The sequence below is a fragment of the Ips typographus genome, linkage group LG12 (assembly GCF_016097725.1).
Source record: "Ips typographus isolate SLU linkage group LG12, UJ_Ityp_2.0, whole genome shotgun sequence".
NCBI lineage: Eukaryota > Metazoa > Arthropoda > Insecta > Coleoptera > Curculionidae > Ips > Ips typographus.
Window position 1 is genome coordinate 7,925,603 of NC_138433.1, and position 18,934 is coordinate 7,944,536.

General features: G+C 39.8%; 1 protein-coding gene and 1 long non-coding RNA gene across 2 annotated transcripts; one reads left to right on the plus strand and one right to left on the minus strand.

The window, feature by feature from the left end:
* Positions 1 to 706: 706 nt before the first annotated feature.
* On the minus strand, positions 707 to 1,552 carry LOC145736328 (uncharacterized). Its single transcript, XM_081990664.1, has 2 exons — positions 1,200 to 1,552; positions 707 to 1,085 (listed from the first exon to the last, which is right to left on the minus strand). Exon 2 carries the CDS (start codon positions 1,083 to 1,085, stop codon positions 747 to 749), a length of 339 nt encoding a protein of 112 aa, XP_081846790.1. The 5' UTR covers positions 1,200 to 1,552; the 3' UTR covers positions 707 to 746.
* A 13,484-nt stretch (positions 1,553 to 15,036) lies between these two features.
* Positions 15,037 to 17,025, plus strand: LOC145736285 (uncharacterized). The gene is made up of 3 exons (XR_014179873.1): positions 15,037 to 15,726; positions 15,843 to 15,949; positions 16,024 to 17,025. It is a non-coding gene; the product is annotated as an uncharacterized LOC145736285 (long non-coding RNA).
* Positions 17,026 to 18,934: the final 1,909 nt, after the last annotated feature.

Sequence of the window (18,934 nt, forward strand, 5' to 3'; positions counted from 1 at the left end):
CCTGTAGCAAAATTTATACTGGAGAGAATTATTACAAAACACGGTGCACCCAAGGAATTGTTAAGCGATAGAGGAAAAGTTTTTCAATCAGAATTGGTTACGGAATTGCTAAAAAAGATGGGGACAACGAGTCAGTTTACTACTGCATATCATCCCGCAACTAATGGCTTAACAGAAAGATTTAATAAAACTTTGGCCAATATGTTATCTATGTATACTAATACTGATCAATCAAATTGGGATGAATATCTTCCACATGTGACTTTTGCGTATAATTCTGCGAAACAGGATAGCACTAAATTTTCACCATTCATGCTGGTGTACGGTCGTGAACCTATTTTACCAACGGAAGCAAACTTATTGCCACCCTTGGAAAGTAGTAATAGCGACCAAATTAGGGACATTGGTTTAGCAGTCAGAAATTTGGCGGTTGAAAATATAAAACGTCGACAAAACATGGGTAAATTACGTTACGATTGTAAACACCGCCATGTCGAATTTGAAGAGGGTGACCAAAAAGTGAAAAATTACTGCTTAGATGGTTTGGTCCTTATTACATAAATCGAAAAATGTCTGATGTGGACTATGAAATACGAAAGGGCATTTCGCAAAAATCTAAAACTGAAGTAGTCCATGTAAGCAGAATTTTACATTACCATGACCCATGGACACCAGAAGGAACCCCGCAACTAAAATAATACAAGCATTTGGGTTAATATTTATTTATTTTTGTTTTTTTTGTTATTCTAAAAAAAATAAAAATTAACCGTCTTGGCATTACTGCCAATGGCTTCAACAGCCAAACCCGGCGCCACCACTGTTGAGGCGTCGTTGACGCCGCCTTCCTCCTCTATTTTTTCTTCTGGGGAGTTTTGACCTCCAGGAGGAGCCTCCACCTCACCTGCCACTTGAGGGGGAGCCTCCACCTCGCTGGCCGCAGAAGGACCAGCATCAACTTCAGGCCCCAGTTTGAGGCTGGCCGCACCCACGGTTCGTCGGGCCCGCTGGGCAGCCAATAGGGCCATCAGACGAGCACCGCGGCCCCGGCCCTTTTCGATATCTCCTCCTCCATTTCCAGGTTCCATCTGAAAGGGAAAATATTGTTAACATTGGATAGCGAAACAAAGTGAATTTTTCTTTGGAAGGAAAACTATATGGAAATAATGAATAAAAAGAAAAAAAAATATATATATACTTACTTTCAAATATGACACGACAAAAATGCACTACAAAAGACTCGTATGACACGACAAAAATGCACTACAAAAGTCTCGTATGGGTCAGAGGACGAACTGTGGAGAATGTGATAAGAAAACCGTATAAATACAATTCAGATCCCTCTCCACCGGAAAGCCAGGATGCTGAAATTAGCAAATTACTTCCAGACGATGAACTTGTCAAATGTTAAGGTTATCAGAGAAATGTTTTCCCAACAGTTAAATGGTGCACCATGCTTAAACCCATGGGATTCGCTGATTTGGCCAGTTCGGAATAATATCTTAATGAGACCAGACATTGTTCAGTGCAGACCGATTAATGCATAAAATGCAAAAATGCAATTAAGCATAATGTTTAAACAAAGTAACAATTATGATGTACGGCTCCACATATTGAGCTGTGTACCTATTTTTACAGGGCCCAAGGATTTTATTCTGTTATCTGCGTCTGAATTTTTATTGCGCAAATTCTTAAAATTCAAGAACAGATATCAGTTTAATTTTCCCTATAAGATAAAAAATGGTTACATGTAATGGAAATAAAAACATTGAATATTGTTATTGTAATGTAGGTACCAACAAACGAATAAAGATAAATAATGATATTGTCGGTGTAATAATCACCTTGACCATATAGTTGTTTATGCATTTGGTGAAGAAAGCAACTAATTCGCGAGCGATAAGACAAATTTGATTCATCGCTACGCGCAGTTATGAATAATGACTAATTACTAGATTGGTTTAAATAAACCCGAATGGGACAACAATTTACAGTGTCATTTTAGAAATCGGTCGTGAAGTAACACTTGGGTAAAGTTAACCTATAAGTTTCGCGAAAGTGCCAAAAATGGAATGGATTGTGAATTTCTTGTTTTATATTAGGTGTGTTACCGAAATAAACACCAAACTGTATTTATACAAATTGGCACTGTACCACTTGTGGGAACTGCAAGGAGAGTTTGATCGAGTGGTACCAATACAATTATTAGGGATTACAAAATCTCTACTTGGCCTGTGGACTCAAATCATTCATACGGAGTATACCATACTTCTACTTGGCGAGAAAGTACGTCAAGGGGGTACTCCGTTTTCGACATGTGATTGTGCAATTTGCATATCACCCCAACAACCTCAATATCGACCTGAGGATTTTTGGCGAGCATGGGAAAATGTATTTGTGCAAGGATGTCCTTGTGCTACATGTGTGTACGGGAGAACTCAATTTTTGAGTCAACCAGGTCATCCGCCATATCCGCATGCTTATGTAACGGATATGACATATCAGTTTCGGGTACCAGTAGTGCCCCAAAGGCAAGAAAGGGATGAAACATCAGAAATCAATTCTGCTGGCACATCTTCTGGAGGTGCATTTGGACCTCCTGAATCACACGCAAGTCAGGTCGACCGCAATCCGGCACTATGCCCGAATCCGGAAAACCTGGCGCAGGTGCAAGAAGGGGGGCCCATTAATCAGCAACAAACTGAAGGAGTTCTTGGACACGCGGTAACACAGCCGTTTATCGCGCAATTAGAACCGTTTGACAACATGGGGCCATATGCTACTTATCAGCAGCTATGAGGCCTACACTTTAATTTATGTTACCTTATTATTGTTTTGTATTTTAATGGCTATATATATATACATATGTTGATACAGGCATAATATACACACGTGGATGATATAAGGAAAAAATAATAAAAAAAATTGGAATGAATGATGTCATATTATTCCCAAATAGCGAGTATAATCTAGTCATGAAATTAATCCCATTATTTTTTAGCGCCATGAACTAGTAAGGTGCGATAAAAAATGTTTCGCTGAAGAAGCGAATATTCCTGACACGACGCTCCGACAATTTTGTTGGTTGTTGACGAACTACTAACATAAAAATTCAAGTTGTTTACATGACTAATTTTTATCGCGCGGTGCATACACGGGATTCCTTGCTTTACAGCATTTGGAAAATGAATTTCACACGTTCCATTTTTTATTTTTTAATGGAAAATGGATCGTACATACTAACAAACAAATAAGGATTACAAATGATGCTAAAATTAATTTTGTTATATTGTATATTAAGCCTTAAGTAGCACATACTAACCTTTTGTCTTATATTTCATGTAACACTGAGGGCTATGTAAGGAAGAGGCGAACTATGATGAGCCATTATTGTTGGAACTCCCGATGGGCCTGTACGTTAATACGGAGGTCCAAGCTAGCCGAATCATCGATTCAATAATCGACCCACACCACAAACATTTATGAAACAGTGATCACAATGGTGTTCAGAAATTCTTCTGTAAGGGCCAGAAATACAACCACTAGCAATCAGCAACAACGAACCTGCTTTAGATGTAACCAACCAGGACATTTTGCTAGGGAATGCACCGCCGAAATTGAGTTTTTAAATTTAAACTCCGACGCAGCCGCTTCCCGGCCCCGAAGCCCGGCTGCCATGGAGGCAACGTGGGAATAAGTGAAAGTGTTAGTGTAGGGATAAACATTTTCGAGTGGAAAAGAATCTCCAGGCCCTGCAATGTTGCTAAGGTAACAATAGCTGAAAAGTTATATTGGGCGCTGATAGATTCTGGAGCTGTTTTATCCCTAGTGAAACCCTCAGTTGCTCAGGGGTTTATACCGTTACAAAATAGTGGAATTAACTTAGTGGATATTCAGGGAAATAGTATTCCCATTTTAGGAATCACGTATTTGCGTGTAGGCATTGGGCCAAGAAGAATTGTGGAACATGAGTTCAAAGTACTTGAATCTGAGAGTTTTCAAACAGATTTAATATTGGGTCTCGATTTTTTGCATAAACATGGAGCAACTATTGATTGGGGAAGAGGAGAAATGGTACTCCTAGGAGAAAAACTACCTCTATATGAAGAGAATTTGGGGAGTTTATATGGGACTTTAAATGGACCACAAGTACAGAATCAGACGCATTCACACACTGCTATCTCCAACGATCATTCATCGTTGCTACCAACAACGAGGGATGTGGGCCTTCAAACGATTGGTAGTCGTTTGGAAGCAATGGAAAAATCAAACTCAGAAAAGCCTGGATGTTCTGAGGGCAAACTTGTATGTTCCGGTGATTTTAAAATGAATTCACGAGCTGCCGAAATGGAAGGCTCCGAAGTCCGGGGAGAATTTTTCGATGAGACTCATTATGTGGAAAATGAGGGAAAATCGTGGAAAATTTTATTAGAGGAAGATTTAATTATACCCCCAAGAAGTGAGGTGATTTGTTTAGCTAGTATAGGTGATTCTTCAAGAGTTACGACTCAGCATGTTGTCATAGAGCCATGTGAAGATTCTCAGCAGGGATTACTAGTTGCGAGAAGTCTCTGTAAAAAGGGCGACAAGGTGCCTGTGAGGCTCATGAATGTATCAGATAAAGATATGCTGGTACAGCGAAGACAAAGGATAGCAGACGCCTTTGAAGTGGATATTGAGAATAAACCTGATGTACGTAAGTACACTATGTAAGAGCAAGCTATTAGAAAAGTAAATTTAGAAAGTACCCAAGTAATATTAAAGCAATTGAACCTGGAAGACGTCAAAAGCGACGACGAAGCCAAACTAAAAAGATTGGTTGTAGAATTTATAGATACTTTCCATTCTCCTGACCAAAAGTTGACTTGTACGACAAAAGTGACACACCGTATCATCACTGAAAACGTACCGCCGATAATAAAGAGGCCATACCGAGTACCGTATCATCGACAACCAATATTGAGAAAGGAAATTCAGAAATTATTGGATGACGGAATTATTGTAGAAAGTCAGTCTCCGTGGAGTTTCCCTGCCATATTGATTGAAAAGCGAAGACATGCAGGTGAAGAGGTGCAATATAGGCTTTGTATAGACTATCGTGTACTCAATGCAAGTACAAAAACAGATTTCTTTCCCCTGCCTAACATTCAAGAAACTATTGACAAATTGGCTAATGCGCAATTGTTTAGTATCATGGATTTAGCATCTGGATATTTTCAAGTACCCTTACACCCTGAAGATAGAGAAAAAAGTGCATTTTCAACTCCAGAGAATCACTATGAGTTTACTAGAATGGCCATGGGATTGAAAAACGCACCTGCTACGTGGAGTCGCTTGATGAACCATATATTTGCGAATCTTACTTACAATGGGGGGTCGAAGTCCTCTCCGCACCTCCACGTGGTGGCTCCTGGACCCCTGACTCTTTTGAGATCGGGTAACCAACCCCCAACAAGAGAGTCGGGGTGACTAACGCGGAAGGCAACAACCCAAGCCAAGGTGGAAGACATCGTGCCGAGGGCTGACTGGCACAGGGTTGTAAAATATGTGTGTCGCAAACGATTCCTTTGGGACACCAGGGGACACCCCATAGTATTAGACCCCTTACCGCGGCATGCGGGGCTCTGCCGCGGCGTACTACCCTTCCCTTGCTAATCGTGGGAACACTATGGACAACCAAAACAAAAACAAACCGCCCACCCGTCAAGGGACGCAATCCGGGGCTCTTGCCCCAAACACAGCGCCCACCCGCGAAGGGAGGCAATCTGGGGCTTCTGCTCCAACCACAGCGCCCACCCGTGAAGGGAGGCGGCCTTCGGCCACGGCCACTCAAAACACCGGCTTGAAGAACCCGCCCACCCCGACCGCAGGGTCGAGTGGAATCGGCAAGCCCAAGACGGTGAACCCTTTCTTCAGGCGTATAGGGACCGGAGAGCGGCCTATCGTCTACTGGAAAAAATGAAGGACATACCCGAGAAGGAGATGTCGGAAAAGCAACTGGCCTCGAGAAGTTGTGGCAAAAGCCGCCGCGCGACACCGGAAAACTGACGCTGAAACTGCAGCTAAACCAGCAGCTAACCGGCAGCGATCGGGAGAGCAGAGCGATCAAAGAGTGAAGAAGCCCAACATGGGACCCTCGCCCAAACGCCCTTACAGCGCGGTCGTAAAAAGCCACCTTGTCAGGGCAGTTATTGACCGAGGCCATCAGGACGGCAACATCACTCCAACAAAATGGATGATGGTCGAGATGGCTCTCCTAAAACAATTTAAGGAGCTCCTCAGAGAAAATCCGGGAGCACCCCCTCAATGCACGGACGCAGGCTGGTTTCAAGGCCGAGTCAAATTAGTATCGTGCGCTGACCAGAGATCTGCAGATCTGTATGAGAAAGCGATCTCAAAAATTGGCGAAGTCTGGCCAGGCTCAAGACTAGAGGCTGTGACGCAGGAGAAGATCCCGCACAGACCAAGGTCAAAACCTGGCTTCCGGCAGAGCCATCAGACCCTGCAGAAATGCTTGAGTTCCTTCAGCTCAGCAACCCTAGCCTCCCAACCCATGACTGGAGGGTGGCAAAGGTCGGCGAAGAGAAAGGAGGAAGACGAGAGGTTGTTGTCATCATAAACAACGAGTCGGCGGCTCCCATCTTGGAGAACAAGGGGGTGGTCCACTATGGACTCGGGTCGGTGAAACTCCTCATCTACAACTCAGACGCCAAAACCACCATACCCCAAGAGGAGAGGATGGCGACGCCTGACGCAGATGAATCCGACGGCGGCAAAAGCGGCGTCTCCGAGGCCGCAAACATGCTGTGCCGTCTCAACGCTGCGGAGGAGGACGAGTTGCTAGGCTCATCCGGCGGAGAAGCTACGGCTGTGGCGGATGAAGGTCCTGCAGATAAATGTCCACCACAGTAAAGCAGCATCAGCTGCACTTCTCCTTCGCCTAGCTAAAACCGGCGAGGAGATCATCTTAGTCCAAGAACCCTGAGTGCATAAACAGCGGGTTTGCGGACTTCAACTGAAAGACTACAACGTCACATACCTGCTGTAAAGAGCCGCCTAGAGCATGTATTCTTGTCAACAAGAAATACAGTTCATTTACCTTACCAAATTTTTGTGACAGGGACAACGTGTGCACTGCGGTGCAACTAGGTCCGGCTAGTATATGGTTCATGTCATCATACATGGCGCATGATACAGAACTTCTTCCACCGAGACCGTTACAAGCAGCCTTATTGGAGGCAGCGAAGACGCGGACACCAGTCGTCATCGGTGCCGATGCGAACGCACACCATACCATATGGGGCAGCACCGACACAAACGAAAGAGGTGAGTCGCTTATAGAATACATCCTAGGCAACAACCTTCAAATATGCAATAGAGGCAATGAGCCGACTTTCATTACATCCGTAAGGCAGGAAGTTCTGGACATAACATTGACCAACGAACATGCTGCCAATCTGATAAGGTCATGGAAAGTATCACAAGACCACTCCATGTCAGATCACCGATACTTGGAATTTGACATGGACGCACCTCGGCCAACAGTTAAACAGTTCCGTAATAAGCGTAACACGGACTGGGCGATATACAAAGAACGCTTCTCTCAGGCTCTACCGGCAGGGATTCCAGACACTCCCACTTCTAGGGCCGAGTTGGATCAGCTGGTAGACAGCCTCACAGATACTTTCAACGAGGCGATGAAGAAAGCATGCCCGGTGAAGACAGTCAGGGGAAAACCCAAACCGGCCTGGTGGTCTTCTGAAATCAGTGACCTCAGGAAACAATGCAGAAAGCTGTTCAACGAAGCTAAGAAGACCAATGAGTGGGGCGCTTATAAAGCCGGTCTGAACAGCTTCAAAAAGCAAATTCGACTCGCAAAATTCAAATCATGGTCTGAATTTTGTTCTAATATCGATAGCACCACAGAAGACAATAGGCTACGAAAAATCATCTCGTCCAACTCAGTGGCGCCAAGCTATCTCAACAAACCTGATGGCACATGGACGACCACGGACGTAGAGACTGTCGAGCTGCTGGTAGACGCACACTTTCCTCGGCAACAGCTAGGTGCGCAATGCGAACCCGCAGATCCTAAAGTCAAACAAAACATTAACCCATCAATCGTCACCTCCAGAAGGATTGAGTGGGCCATCGCACAGTTTCAACCCTATAAATCACCTGGTAAAGATGATATTACACCAGTGGAAATGCAGGTAGTCTCCAAACTGGTGATTCCATGGTTAGAGGTCATATACAAGGCCTGCCTAAGCCTAACTTATGTACCTAATAGATGGAAGGAGGTAAAGGTTGTTTTCATCCCTAAAGGGGGTAAACAATCGCACAGTACCCCCAAAGATTATAGGCCTATAAGCTTATCATCATTTCTACTAAAAACGTTAGAACGATTAGTAGACTCGTATATTAGAGATTCACTGCTAGGGGAGGGAATACTTTCCCAATCCCAACATGCCTACTGCAAGGGGAGGTCAGTAGAAACAGCCCTCCACGAGCTAGTACTGGAAGTTGAAAAGTCTCTAGACTGTAACGAATACTCACTGATAGCCTTCTCAGACATTGAGGGGGCTTTCAATAATATAATCCCCAGTGCTGTTACAGGGGAAATGGAAAGTCTTAGAATCGACAAGCCAATCATTGAATTTATCAGCCACATCCTCTGCAGCAGGAGGATACACGCAGAGATCTCTGGATGCCAAATACAAAGAGAGGTCAGCAGGGGGACTCCGCAGGGTGGAGTGCTTTCACCCCTACTATGGACCCTTACCCTCAACGGCTTTCTCCAGAGAATGGAAAATCTAGGTAAAAAATCTATTAAAGTTGTGGCCTATGCCGATGACATTGCGATCATGGTTTCAGGAAAGTTTCCAGAAACTTTGTCGGATGTCATACAGGGGGCACTAAATGAACTTGAACACTGGTGCAACAAATGCGGCTTAGGGATAAACCCGACCAAAACGGAACTAGTTCTCTTCACAAGGAAGCACAAAATACCCTCTTTTCGTCTTCCCAATATAGGGGGCCAAGAAATAAAACTCTCCCAACGAGCTAGATACCTTGGACTTATCCTTGACCGAAAGTTGTTATGGAGTGAAAATATAGAGGAAAGGGTGAAAAAGGCGACAGTTGCGCTATACACCTGCAGAAGAACCATTGGCAAACAATGGGGGCTGAGACCCAGCATTGTTCATTGGTTATACACGACGGTCGTAAGACCCACACTTATGTATGGATCATTAGTATGGTGGCCAGCCCTATGCAAGGAGGTTAACCGAAAAAGGGTGGGAAAAGTACAGCGACTAGCTGCCGTTCTCACGACGGGGTGTCTTAAGACAACCCCGACAAAAGCCCTCGAAATGATCTTACATCTAACTCCATTAGACCTATATGGAAAGGAGTGCGCAGCCAGCGCTGCTCTCAGACTCAATGCAGTCTCACGATGGCCTAAAGTAAACTACGGCCACTCCAAGATTCTGAAAGAATTTAATCTCACCTTAATAAACACAGACTACACGAAACCCACCCCGATGTTCGACCGCAATTTCACAGTGGACATTCCGTCCAGAGAAAAATGGACGGTGAACCTAGTTATGCCAAATGGGACGCTTTTTTATACAGATGGGTCAAAACTAGAGGGGAGAGTAGGAAGTGGAGTCTTCTCAGAGTCCCCACCTCTCAATCTATCATTTCGGTTGCTGGAATACTGTAGTGTTTTCCAGGCAGAAATGGTAGCTATAAATGAAGCAGCCAAATGGGTACTTCAAAGTGGACTTGAGTCTAAAGCCCGTTTTAGACTATCCTATTTATTGTACGAGATCTTGTACAAAATCTCATACTAATTAAACGCGACAGTGTAAAACAGAAAAGTGACAGAAAATTGGCTGAATTCTTAGATGGTATGGTAAATGTGATAAAAAATAGGACATGTTCTATTTCCAACACATTTTTAAGTCGCGCGCATGCGTAATACAAATTAAATCTAGACATATCACATAACCAAACAAATGTGGTTCAGTGTTAACGGCTTTAGCTTTGTTGTGTTCTAGAGTTTTATTCTTTGTGTACATTGAAATGGCTTCGTGGACCCAAAATCAAATTGAGGCACTAATCGATTCATATGAATTGCATCCATGTTTGTATGCAGTCAAACATAAAGACTATCACAATAAATACAAACGAAATATGGCTCTGGAAGAAATAGTAAAAAAATTGAATATGTTACGCCCTGGCACTACAATACAGGACATTAATAAAAAAATTCAGGGGCTACGCAATACTTATTCCGTGGAAAGGAAAAAAGTTTTGGAGGCAACACGATCTGGAATGGGTGAAGATGAGGTTTGTATAGTACACAAACAACTTTATTTTTGTTTTCTACAATTTTTTGCTTTTTGTGTAGGTATACCATCCTTCCCTCTGGTATTATTCAAAGATGGCATTCCTAAATGATCATCTACAAATAAGAGCATCGAAAAGCACCTTCATCATATCGGATTCACAGCCAAGTTGCAGTAAGCAGGTGCCCCAACCAGAAGAGTTCCAAGGAGAAGATGGAGAAAATTATCTTTTAACTTTAGAAGATATGAATGTAAGTTGATATTTTAAATTTGTAGAACAAGAAAAAGTATAAATTTACGTTTCCATTCTGGTATATTGTAAGTTTAGATTAATGTTTATATGAAAAATTTTCTGTTACAGACCCAGACACTTGCGGATGGAGTGTATGAATGTGATGAAGAGGGAATTTTATCGCCAACATCACATTATGTTAGCCGGCCAACAAGCAGCCAATCCTTAAACTCTAATAGTGATTTAGTGAATGCTTCTGGAAGAGGAAAGAATGGTGGAAGAAAAACAAAACTGCGTACCGAATCTGCCAGCGAAATAGAAGTTTTAAAGACAGTCTCCTCGGGACTTGAAACCATGACATCTGCATTTGCAAATAGGGCTCAACCTAAAACACTCCTGAGGACATAATGGGGCAATTTGTCGCAGCTCAATTAAAACTAATTAATGACAATGCAGTTAAGCAAGATGTACAAATGGAAATTGTTCGGTTATTAGAAATGGCGATAAAAAAAGAATGATTACAAATTTTGTTTCTTAATAAATGTTTTAAAATATTACATTTTAACTTTAACTCATACCCAATATGTGAAAAATTATACATTATAAAAGTCCCGCATATTCATTTTGCCAATCTACACTTCCTTGTGAATTAAAATAGGTGCAAAACTTATTTCTAATTGCGGTAGCATCATTGGTACATCTAAGTCCACCTAGAAAAAAAATATGAATTGAAAAAAAAACTTAAAATGTGGTGAAAAATTAGACTCTCACCTTGCTGTGAAATTCCTGGTAATTCACATGTTTCCTCTTGTACTTCACTGTATTTACTGTTATGTCTACATAGAAAATTATGCAAAATACAACATGTTAATGTTATTAATTCAGCCTTTTCTGGACTTAAATTAATCGCATGTTTTAAGATTCTAAATCTATTGACTAATATTCCAAATGCATTTTCTACAGTTCTCCTGGCTCTTGAAAGACGATAATTATAAATTCGTTTTTCCTTTGAAAGTCCTCTTTGAGGGTATGGTTTCATCATTCTTTTTGCCAAAGGAAATGCATCATCAGCAATCATGACATATGGCACCTCAATAGTTGAGCCAGGAAAACATTTATCTTTTGGAAAACTTAGTAATCTTTTATCAATAGCTTTTTTAAGGCTGCTTTCTCTCCACACTCCTCCATCACTTATTCTCCCATTCACACCCACATCGACATATAAAAACTTGTAAGTAGCATCTACCAGTGCAAGTAATACTATACTATGAGTTCCTTTGTAGTTGTAGTAAAAAGAACCTGAGCTTCTTGGGGCCTCAAAACTTACATGCTTGCCATCAACAGCTCCTAAACAAAATGGAAATTGCCAGAGCTTCTCAAAGTCATTGGCAACAACTGTCCATCCTTGGCTATCAGTTGGTAACTAAAAATTACATCAAGAGTGTTATCATATATTATATCTGATAACACAGTGTGATATCTTTTACTTTTATATACTCTTCTTGCATATTTGAAATTATTGCCTTGCACACTTCCGGTATTAAAAGACTAATAGTACTCTCATGGATTCTACTTGAATACATGAGATCCCGAAAAGAATTGCCACTTGCTAAATATCGTAGTGTTATTGCTAACCTGAAAAAAGCCATACTTTTTAAGGAAATATAAAAACAGAAGAATAAAGGTTTTATGTACAAAGCAATCTATTTAATTTTTTCTAATATTTGTCATCATTAAGGGCGGGTTGTAAATGAGCAGTTCAAATATTGAACTCGGTTCAAGCTTGAAATGTCAGCGTGACAGCAATGCAATTTAAATGGAAACTCACCAGTCGATAATTCAGCAGAACTAGGTTCAAACTGCTTTTTTACAACCGGGCCTAACAGAACTTTGGCTTCAGCTTAACCCATTATACAAGTATTTACATTTTACTTGATATATATCAGTGCAACTCATATTAAGTTATAGTATAACATTGTAACATCAATAAAAAAAAATATGACTATAGGGTTATTAAATCAATAGGATTTGTGCATTTCCCATTTACCTGTTTTCAGCAGATATCGGTTCTCTTAAATGGGTTGATTGTTTCTGTATGTCATTTTTAATAAGATCCAGAAGTTTGACAAAACAGGCATTGTCCATTCGTAAAAAGTTCCTATAATGATGAGGATCCTCCAACAATAGTTCATTGTGCAGCAAACTCAGAATTCCTCGACCTGTTTGTCTCCTCGCAAGCCATTTTTCTTGCCACACTTTTCTGGCAGACCTTCTTTGCAAACGCTTTTTAGCAATTCGTCGTTTACAAATTTTTTTAACCACAAAAGTGGACCAACATGCAAATTGGAATATAAAATACGAATCAAGATTATCCATATCAACTTTATATTGTTTTTAAACACAATTTGTGCACTAAGTCCAGAATAAAAACAAATAATAAAGTATTTAACCTCAAAATTCAAAACTTTGAATCTTTAAACTCTGGGCTTAAAACTTCAAAACCGGTTTATAAACAATCATTTATGTCATTTTTCTGTCAAGCGTCACAATAATTCGATCATATCTGAGAGCATTTATGGGATAGTGGAAAACAGAAAAATTGTCAACCCCAGATCAGTCCCATCCCAGAATCATCACAATTGTGTGCCTATTTCTTACACCAGATCTGGTACATGAAATAGGATAGTCTAAAACGGGCTTAATGAAATATCTATTCTAAGTGACAGCCAAGCTGTCATCAAGTCTCTAAACTCGGTCTACCTGACCTCAAAGGCGGCTATACAATGCCGTGAAGCCTTAAATGAGCTGGCGACTAAAGTAAGAGTCAATGTTGTATGGGTACCCGGACACAGGGACATAACAGGCAACTGCATGGCGGACGAATTAGCAAGAGCTGGTACAAAGCTCGCGGCTATATCCGCTAATACTATACCAGGGGCACCTACCGCTGAACGAAGGTCGCTCCTCCGGAAGGAAATACTCCGCCTAACCAACCTTAGGTGGCGGGAGGAGCGTTCTTTCACCTCGTCAAGACAGCTGCACGTATGGGAATCCTAGAACAAAATGACTTCTGCAGAAGCTGTCGAGATGAGGAGGAGGAAGAGATCGAAGGTCCACTTACTCTGTCACTGCCCTGCCCTATCCAGAAAAAGATTTTCTGCTATGGGACAGCCCCTTTTTGACAACCTATCCGATCTTCAGTCGGTTGGCATCAAAAGCCTCATGCAGTTTATTAACAGCAGCTACTGGTTTTCACGATAATGGTGAGGGTGGTAACCACCCCATACGGCATCACAACGGGCCTCTGGCCTATGTGGGTTTCACCCCGGACCACCGTGTTAACCTAACCTAACCTACTTACAATGAGTGCCTCGTATATTTGGATGACATCATTGTATTTAGTCCAGTCAATATTGACGTACATTTAGAGCGCCTACGTCATATATTCGAAAAAATGCGGGAGAGCAATTTAAAATTTAAACCAACTAAATGTAAATTTTTACAACGGGAAGCCGAATACTTGGGACACATTATAAAAGCCGGAGGGTACACTACCCAGCCTGAGAAAACTCGAATTATTGAAAACTATCCTGTGCCAAGGACAGTTAAAGAGGTACGTGCTTTTCTTGGACTATGTGGCTTTTACCGCAAGTTTGTTCCAAATTTTGCCAAGGTTAGTCACCCACTGACTCAGTTGACCAAAAAAAATGAAAAATGGCTTGGGACACAGAACCACCAAATCGCATTTGATACCCTGAAACAAGCTTTGATTAAGCCGCCTATTCTAAAGTACCCAGATATGAATCGTGAATTTATTTTGAACACAGACGCAAGTGCAACTGCAATCGCCGCCATTTTGACGCAAAAATATGATGAAATCGAACATCCTGTATCTTACGCCAGCCGTACGCTAAATACTGCTGAGCAGCGGTATTCGACAATTGAAAAAGAATGCCTGGCTATAGTGTACGCTGTTAAGAAATACCGAATCTACTTAACAGGAACTCATTTTACCATTATGACGGACCATCGGCCACTGAAATATTTATTAAATATTAAGGATCCAAGTTCCAGACTGGCCAAATGGAGTATGTTCCTAATGGAATACAGTTTTACTGTTCAATATAGACCAGGAAAAATGAATGCAAATGTAGATAGCCTTACAAGACTAAGAACAGATGATCCGCCGCCGATTTCAGCGGTATTACATGAAAATGAACTCACACCGATTTATGATGTACATTGGAATAAAGAGGATCTTATTCGCTTGCAGACCGAGGATCATGAACTCAACTGCTTAATAAATAACAGTACGTTGGACGAGGATACAGACTATATAATAATAGATGGACTTCTGCGAAAACGACGTAATTCAAACCAACGAAATGATCCAATCGTTGCGCCAAAATGCATAATCAACGATTTATTGAAAATATACCATATGTCGCTGTATGCAGCTCACCTAGGACAAAAGAAGACGAAGGAAATGTTAGAACGTGAATTTTACTGGAAAAACATGCGAAAAGATATTCAAAGATTTGTCGAATCCTGTCCGTCCTGCCAAATTCAAAAAACCAACCCTCAAGGACCTCCTGAACTTCAAAAAACACCCATTCCAACGCACGTTTGGGGAAGAATATCTTTGGACCTAGTGGGACCTCTAAATCGAACACGCCAAGGAAACAGATACATTCTCACTTGCGTTGACTTTTTGACTAGATACCCAGGGGTGCGTTCACGGTTTTACCCAAACGATCTTCCGGCACATGCCGGGTAACTTTAACGAGTGTTTAGTCGTTCACGGTTGTGTTCGGGAAGGGTGAAAACCGTTCTCAGTCTTGGGTAAATTTCGTCGCGGTAATTAACTTTTTACCTCAAGAAAAACTGCGGTAAATCATGCCCGGCATGTTGACGTTTAATTTGACATTTAAAATTTGTTGTGTAAAAAAAATATTTGTAAGGTTAGAATTAATTTGAATTATAAAAAAGGTACGGAATCTACAACTACTTAGTACTTTTCAGTTTTCATACAAAATAAAATGGAAATTTCTATAAATACACATACCCACAATCTTGTGGTCGACGAACATGGACGTCCAATTTTTAGTGAAGACCAACAAAGCTTGTTGGTGTCTCAGATTGCAGGTAGGTAAATAGAATTTTTCTCCAAGTACATTGATAAATACACGACGTTTATACCTATCAAATTAATTGAATCAATATAAAATAATAGACAAACCTAATATGTTTGTTATTTACAGACAATGCTTTATTATATGTTCCAAAGCATATAGTAGAAAAAGTGTTTGGCACTGTACAATGTCCTCTCGAACTGGATACAATATTAACTTCAGATATCAATAAAAATGTAAGTACAAATAACAATTAGTATTCTCTGGTACATAGGTATAATTTAACACTGATGATTTTTTGCACTTTTAGTGTGAAGAAACAAGTACTTTGGGGACACTTTCTGATACTGAAAAAAAACTTTGGACAAGAAGTGATACAATAAGACTTATATCACTGTACAAAGAACATAAAAGTCTTTTTAAGTCAACAACCATCCGTAATGACAAGGTTTGGAAACTAATATCTGACAAAATAAAAAAACACTCTGCAGAACAGTGAAAAAATAAATTTAAATATTTAAAAAGTAAATACACCAAAAAAAAAGACAACATGTCCATTAGAGCAAGTGGTCAAGATAGTGTATTATTTGAATTCTTTGAAGAGTTGGATAGTATTTTTGCTTCTGAACCCAACATTTCACCAATAACAATAGCCTCTACTTCAAGGGTAATAATAAATGATGGAAAAGTAACAAATGATGATTTGCTAATGGAAGAAGACATAACATCACCAATAAATGAAGAGATACAGTTAGGAGAAAAGGTTTTTGAGGTAACTGAACCAATCTCATCAAGTAGTCCAGCAACAGAGCAAGATGGGATAACAGGACCAAGTAAAATTAGAGGAAAGAAAGAGAAAAAAACTAAAAAAACTCAACTTGCAAAAGAAGTGGAGAAAATGTCTGAGGAAATTAAAAGACTAAGAGAAGACTTGAAAGAAAGAGAAGAAAACAAGCAGATAAGACATAGAGAAGCACTTCAACAAAAAGCAGAAGCAACAGATGCATTTAAAGAATATATAAAGTTTTTAAAAGACAGTAAAAACTAGTAGGTAAGTTGTGTTGAATATGAAAAATATTCATAATGCAGTGTTCTTTGTGTTATATCATCTTATTATTAAATAATGTATTTCTAGTTTTATTAGTGCAGCAGACAATAAACCAAAAAGAATTAGTCATGCATGTTATGTTAAGAATATGTGATAGAATATGTTTTTTTTGTTGCACCTTGTACCTGTGTTTTAGAGATATTTGTTTAATTTGTGTTCATTAGTAATTATTAAGGAAAAATAAAAAAATACTTATTTACATGTTATGCTTGAAATTTTATTTATTAAACAACATTTTAACATTAAATGAGCATTCAGTTTAAAAGCCTGTGGAAACTACATACATAATTAACATACATTTTAGGTGTAAAAATAGGCATTATTCAAATGAACTGATTGAAAACTAAGTTAAATCTCTAAACCATTTGAAATACTATTTCTTAAATCTACAGCTCCTCTGCACAATGGCTCATTTCTGAGTATGTTTTCAGGGTTCTCCATAGGTTGGTATACCTGTCCAACACCAGATGTTTCTTCAAATATACCGGCACACTTATCATTAAACATCAAACAAATATTATGCAACACAGAAGCTGCCAATACAACATTAGGTACCAGTTTTGTTTTTGACATATCTAGATATTTTAGGCGCCTGAATCGTCCAAACAGAAGAGCAAATGCTCTTTCTACTACTTGTCGGGTCTTTGCATGCTTGTTATTGAAGTTTGTTTCTTTTCTGGTAAGATTTCCCCGATCGATATATGGTGGTATACACCATGTCAAAAGTGGATAGGCTTTGTCACCAATAATAAATTCATTTGCGCCAAAATGCTCCTCAACATTCAATGATATGTTTCTATATATATCAGAATTTCTAAAAATTCGTAAATCACCAACTGAGCTAGGAAAGCCAACAAAAACATCTCGAAAAGCCCTGTTGTGATCACAAATAGCTTGCATTGTGATTGCATGAAAACACTTTCTGTTTATATAAACTTCTGGGTTTTCTTGGGGAGCCTTTATAGGGATATAAGTGCCATCGATAGCACCTACTACTCCTGGAATTTTTCCCCATTTAAAGAAATCATCTTTAATAACTTGCCTTTCATTAGAATTAGGCCATTTGATAATTTCTGGAGCTATCTCCACTAATGCTTGAATGACCCTTTCAAAACATTTATGTAAAGTGGATTTAGACATTTCAAACCTACTAGCAATAGATCTGTAATATGATTAGTATATTTTTTGCACTATACCTACTGTCCTAGTAACTTACCTGTAACTGTCTGGTGTACTTAATATCCAAATGACTGGTAAAATTTGTTTTTTAGTCTCCAAACGGTCAGGTCCATAAGACTTATTCTTTAGTGAGTCTGTTAATTTTTTTTCCAACCAGTAAAAAGCTTCTCTAGTAATTCTAAAGTTTTGTTGAAATGCTTGATCACTAAAGTTTTCAATTGTCACACTTATATATTTATCAGTATGCTCAATTGAAGCTTTTTCACTAGCCAATGCCTTTGTATAAGCATTGCAAGCTACAGTGCAAACCTGAATAAATATTTCTTCATCAGAATCAGATGATGTTGAAATTTCATCTTCTATATTTTCTTTAAAAAAACATATAGCAGGATCCATAATATAACTTTTGAAACAAAGTTTTGCAATATTTAGTATAGAAACAAATTACTCAAAAAGACATTCTTTGATATCTTCAAAAATCAAAACATTTCCAACATAACATAACCATAAAATATTTGAATTTGAACGTTTCATTCTAGGCGGTAAAAAATTATCGTTCATAGTTGTCACTTGTCGGGTAAACTTCGTATAACTAATGTCCGATAATCTTTACCTCCCCGGGTAAAACATAGGTAAAACCGTGAACGCACCCCAGAGTGCATACCTCTACCTGATATAAAAGCTGAAACTGTCGCGAGAGCCTTTGTTGAAAATATCATAACTAGACATGGAGCTTTCAGGTAACTATTGACGGACTGTGGAAAGCAATTTATAAGCCACCTCTTTACTAACATTTGCAAAGAACTTGTAATTCACAAACTACGCACAACCCCTTGTCATCTAGCAACCAATGGAATTTTGGAACGATTTCATAAAACGTTGAAGACTACTATCAGTCATTTCGTTAGTAATTTCATGGAAAACTGGGATGAGA

Excerpts from the sequence above, each read along its gene's own strand:
- LOC145736328 (XM_081990664.1), bottom strand. The coding sequence starts at position 1,085 with ATGGAACCTGGAAATGGAGGAGGAGATATCGAAAAGGGCCGGGGCCGC.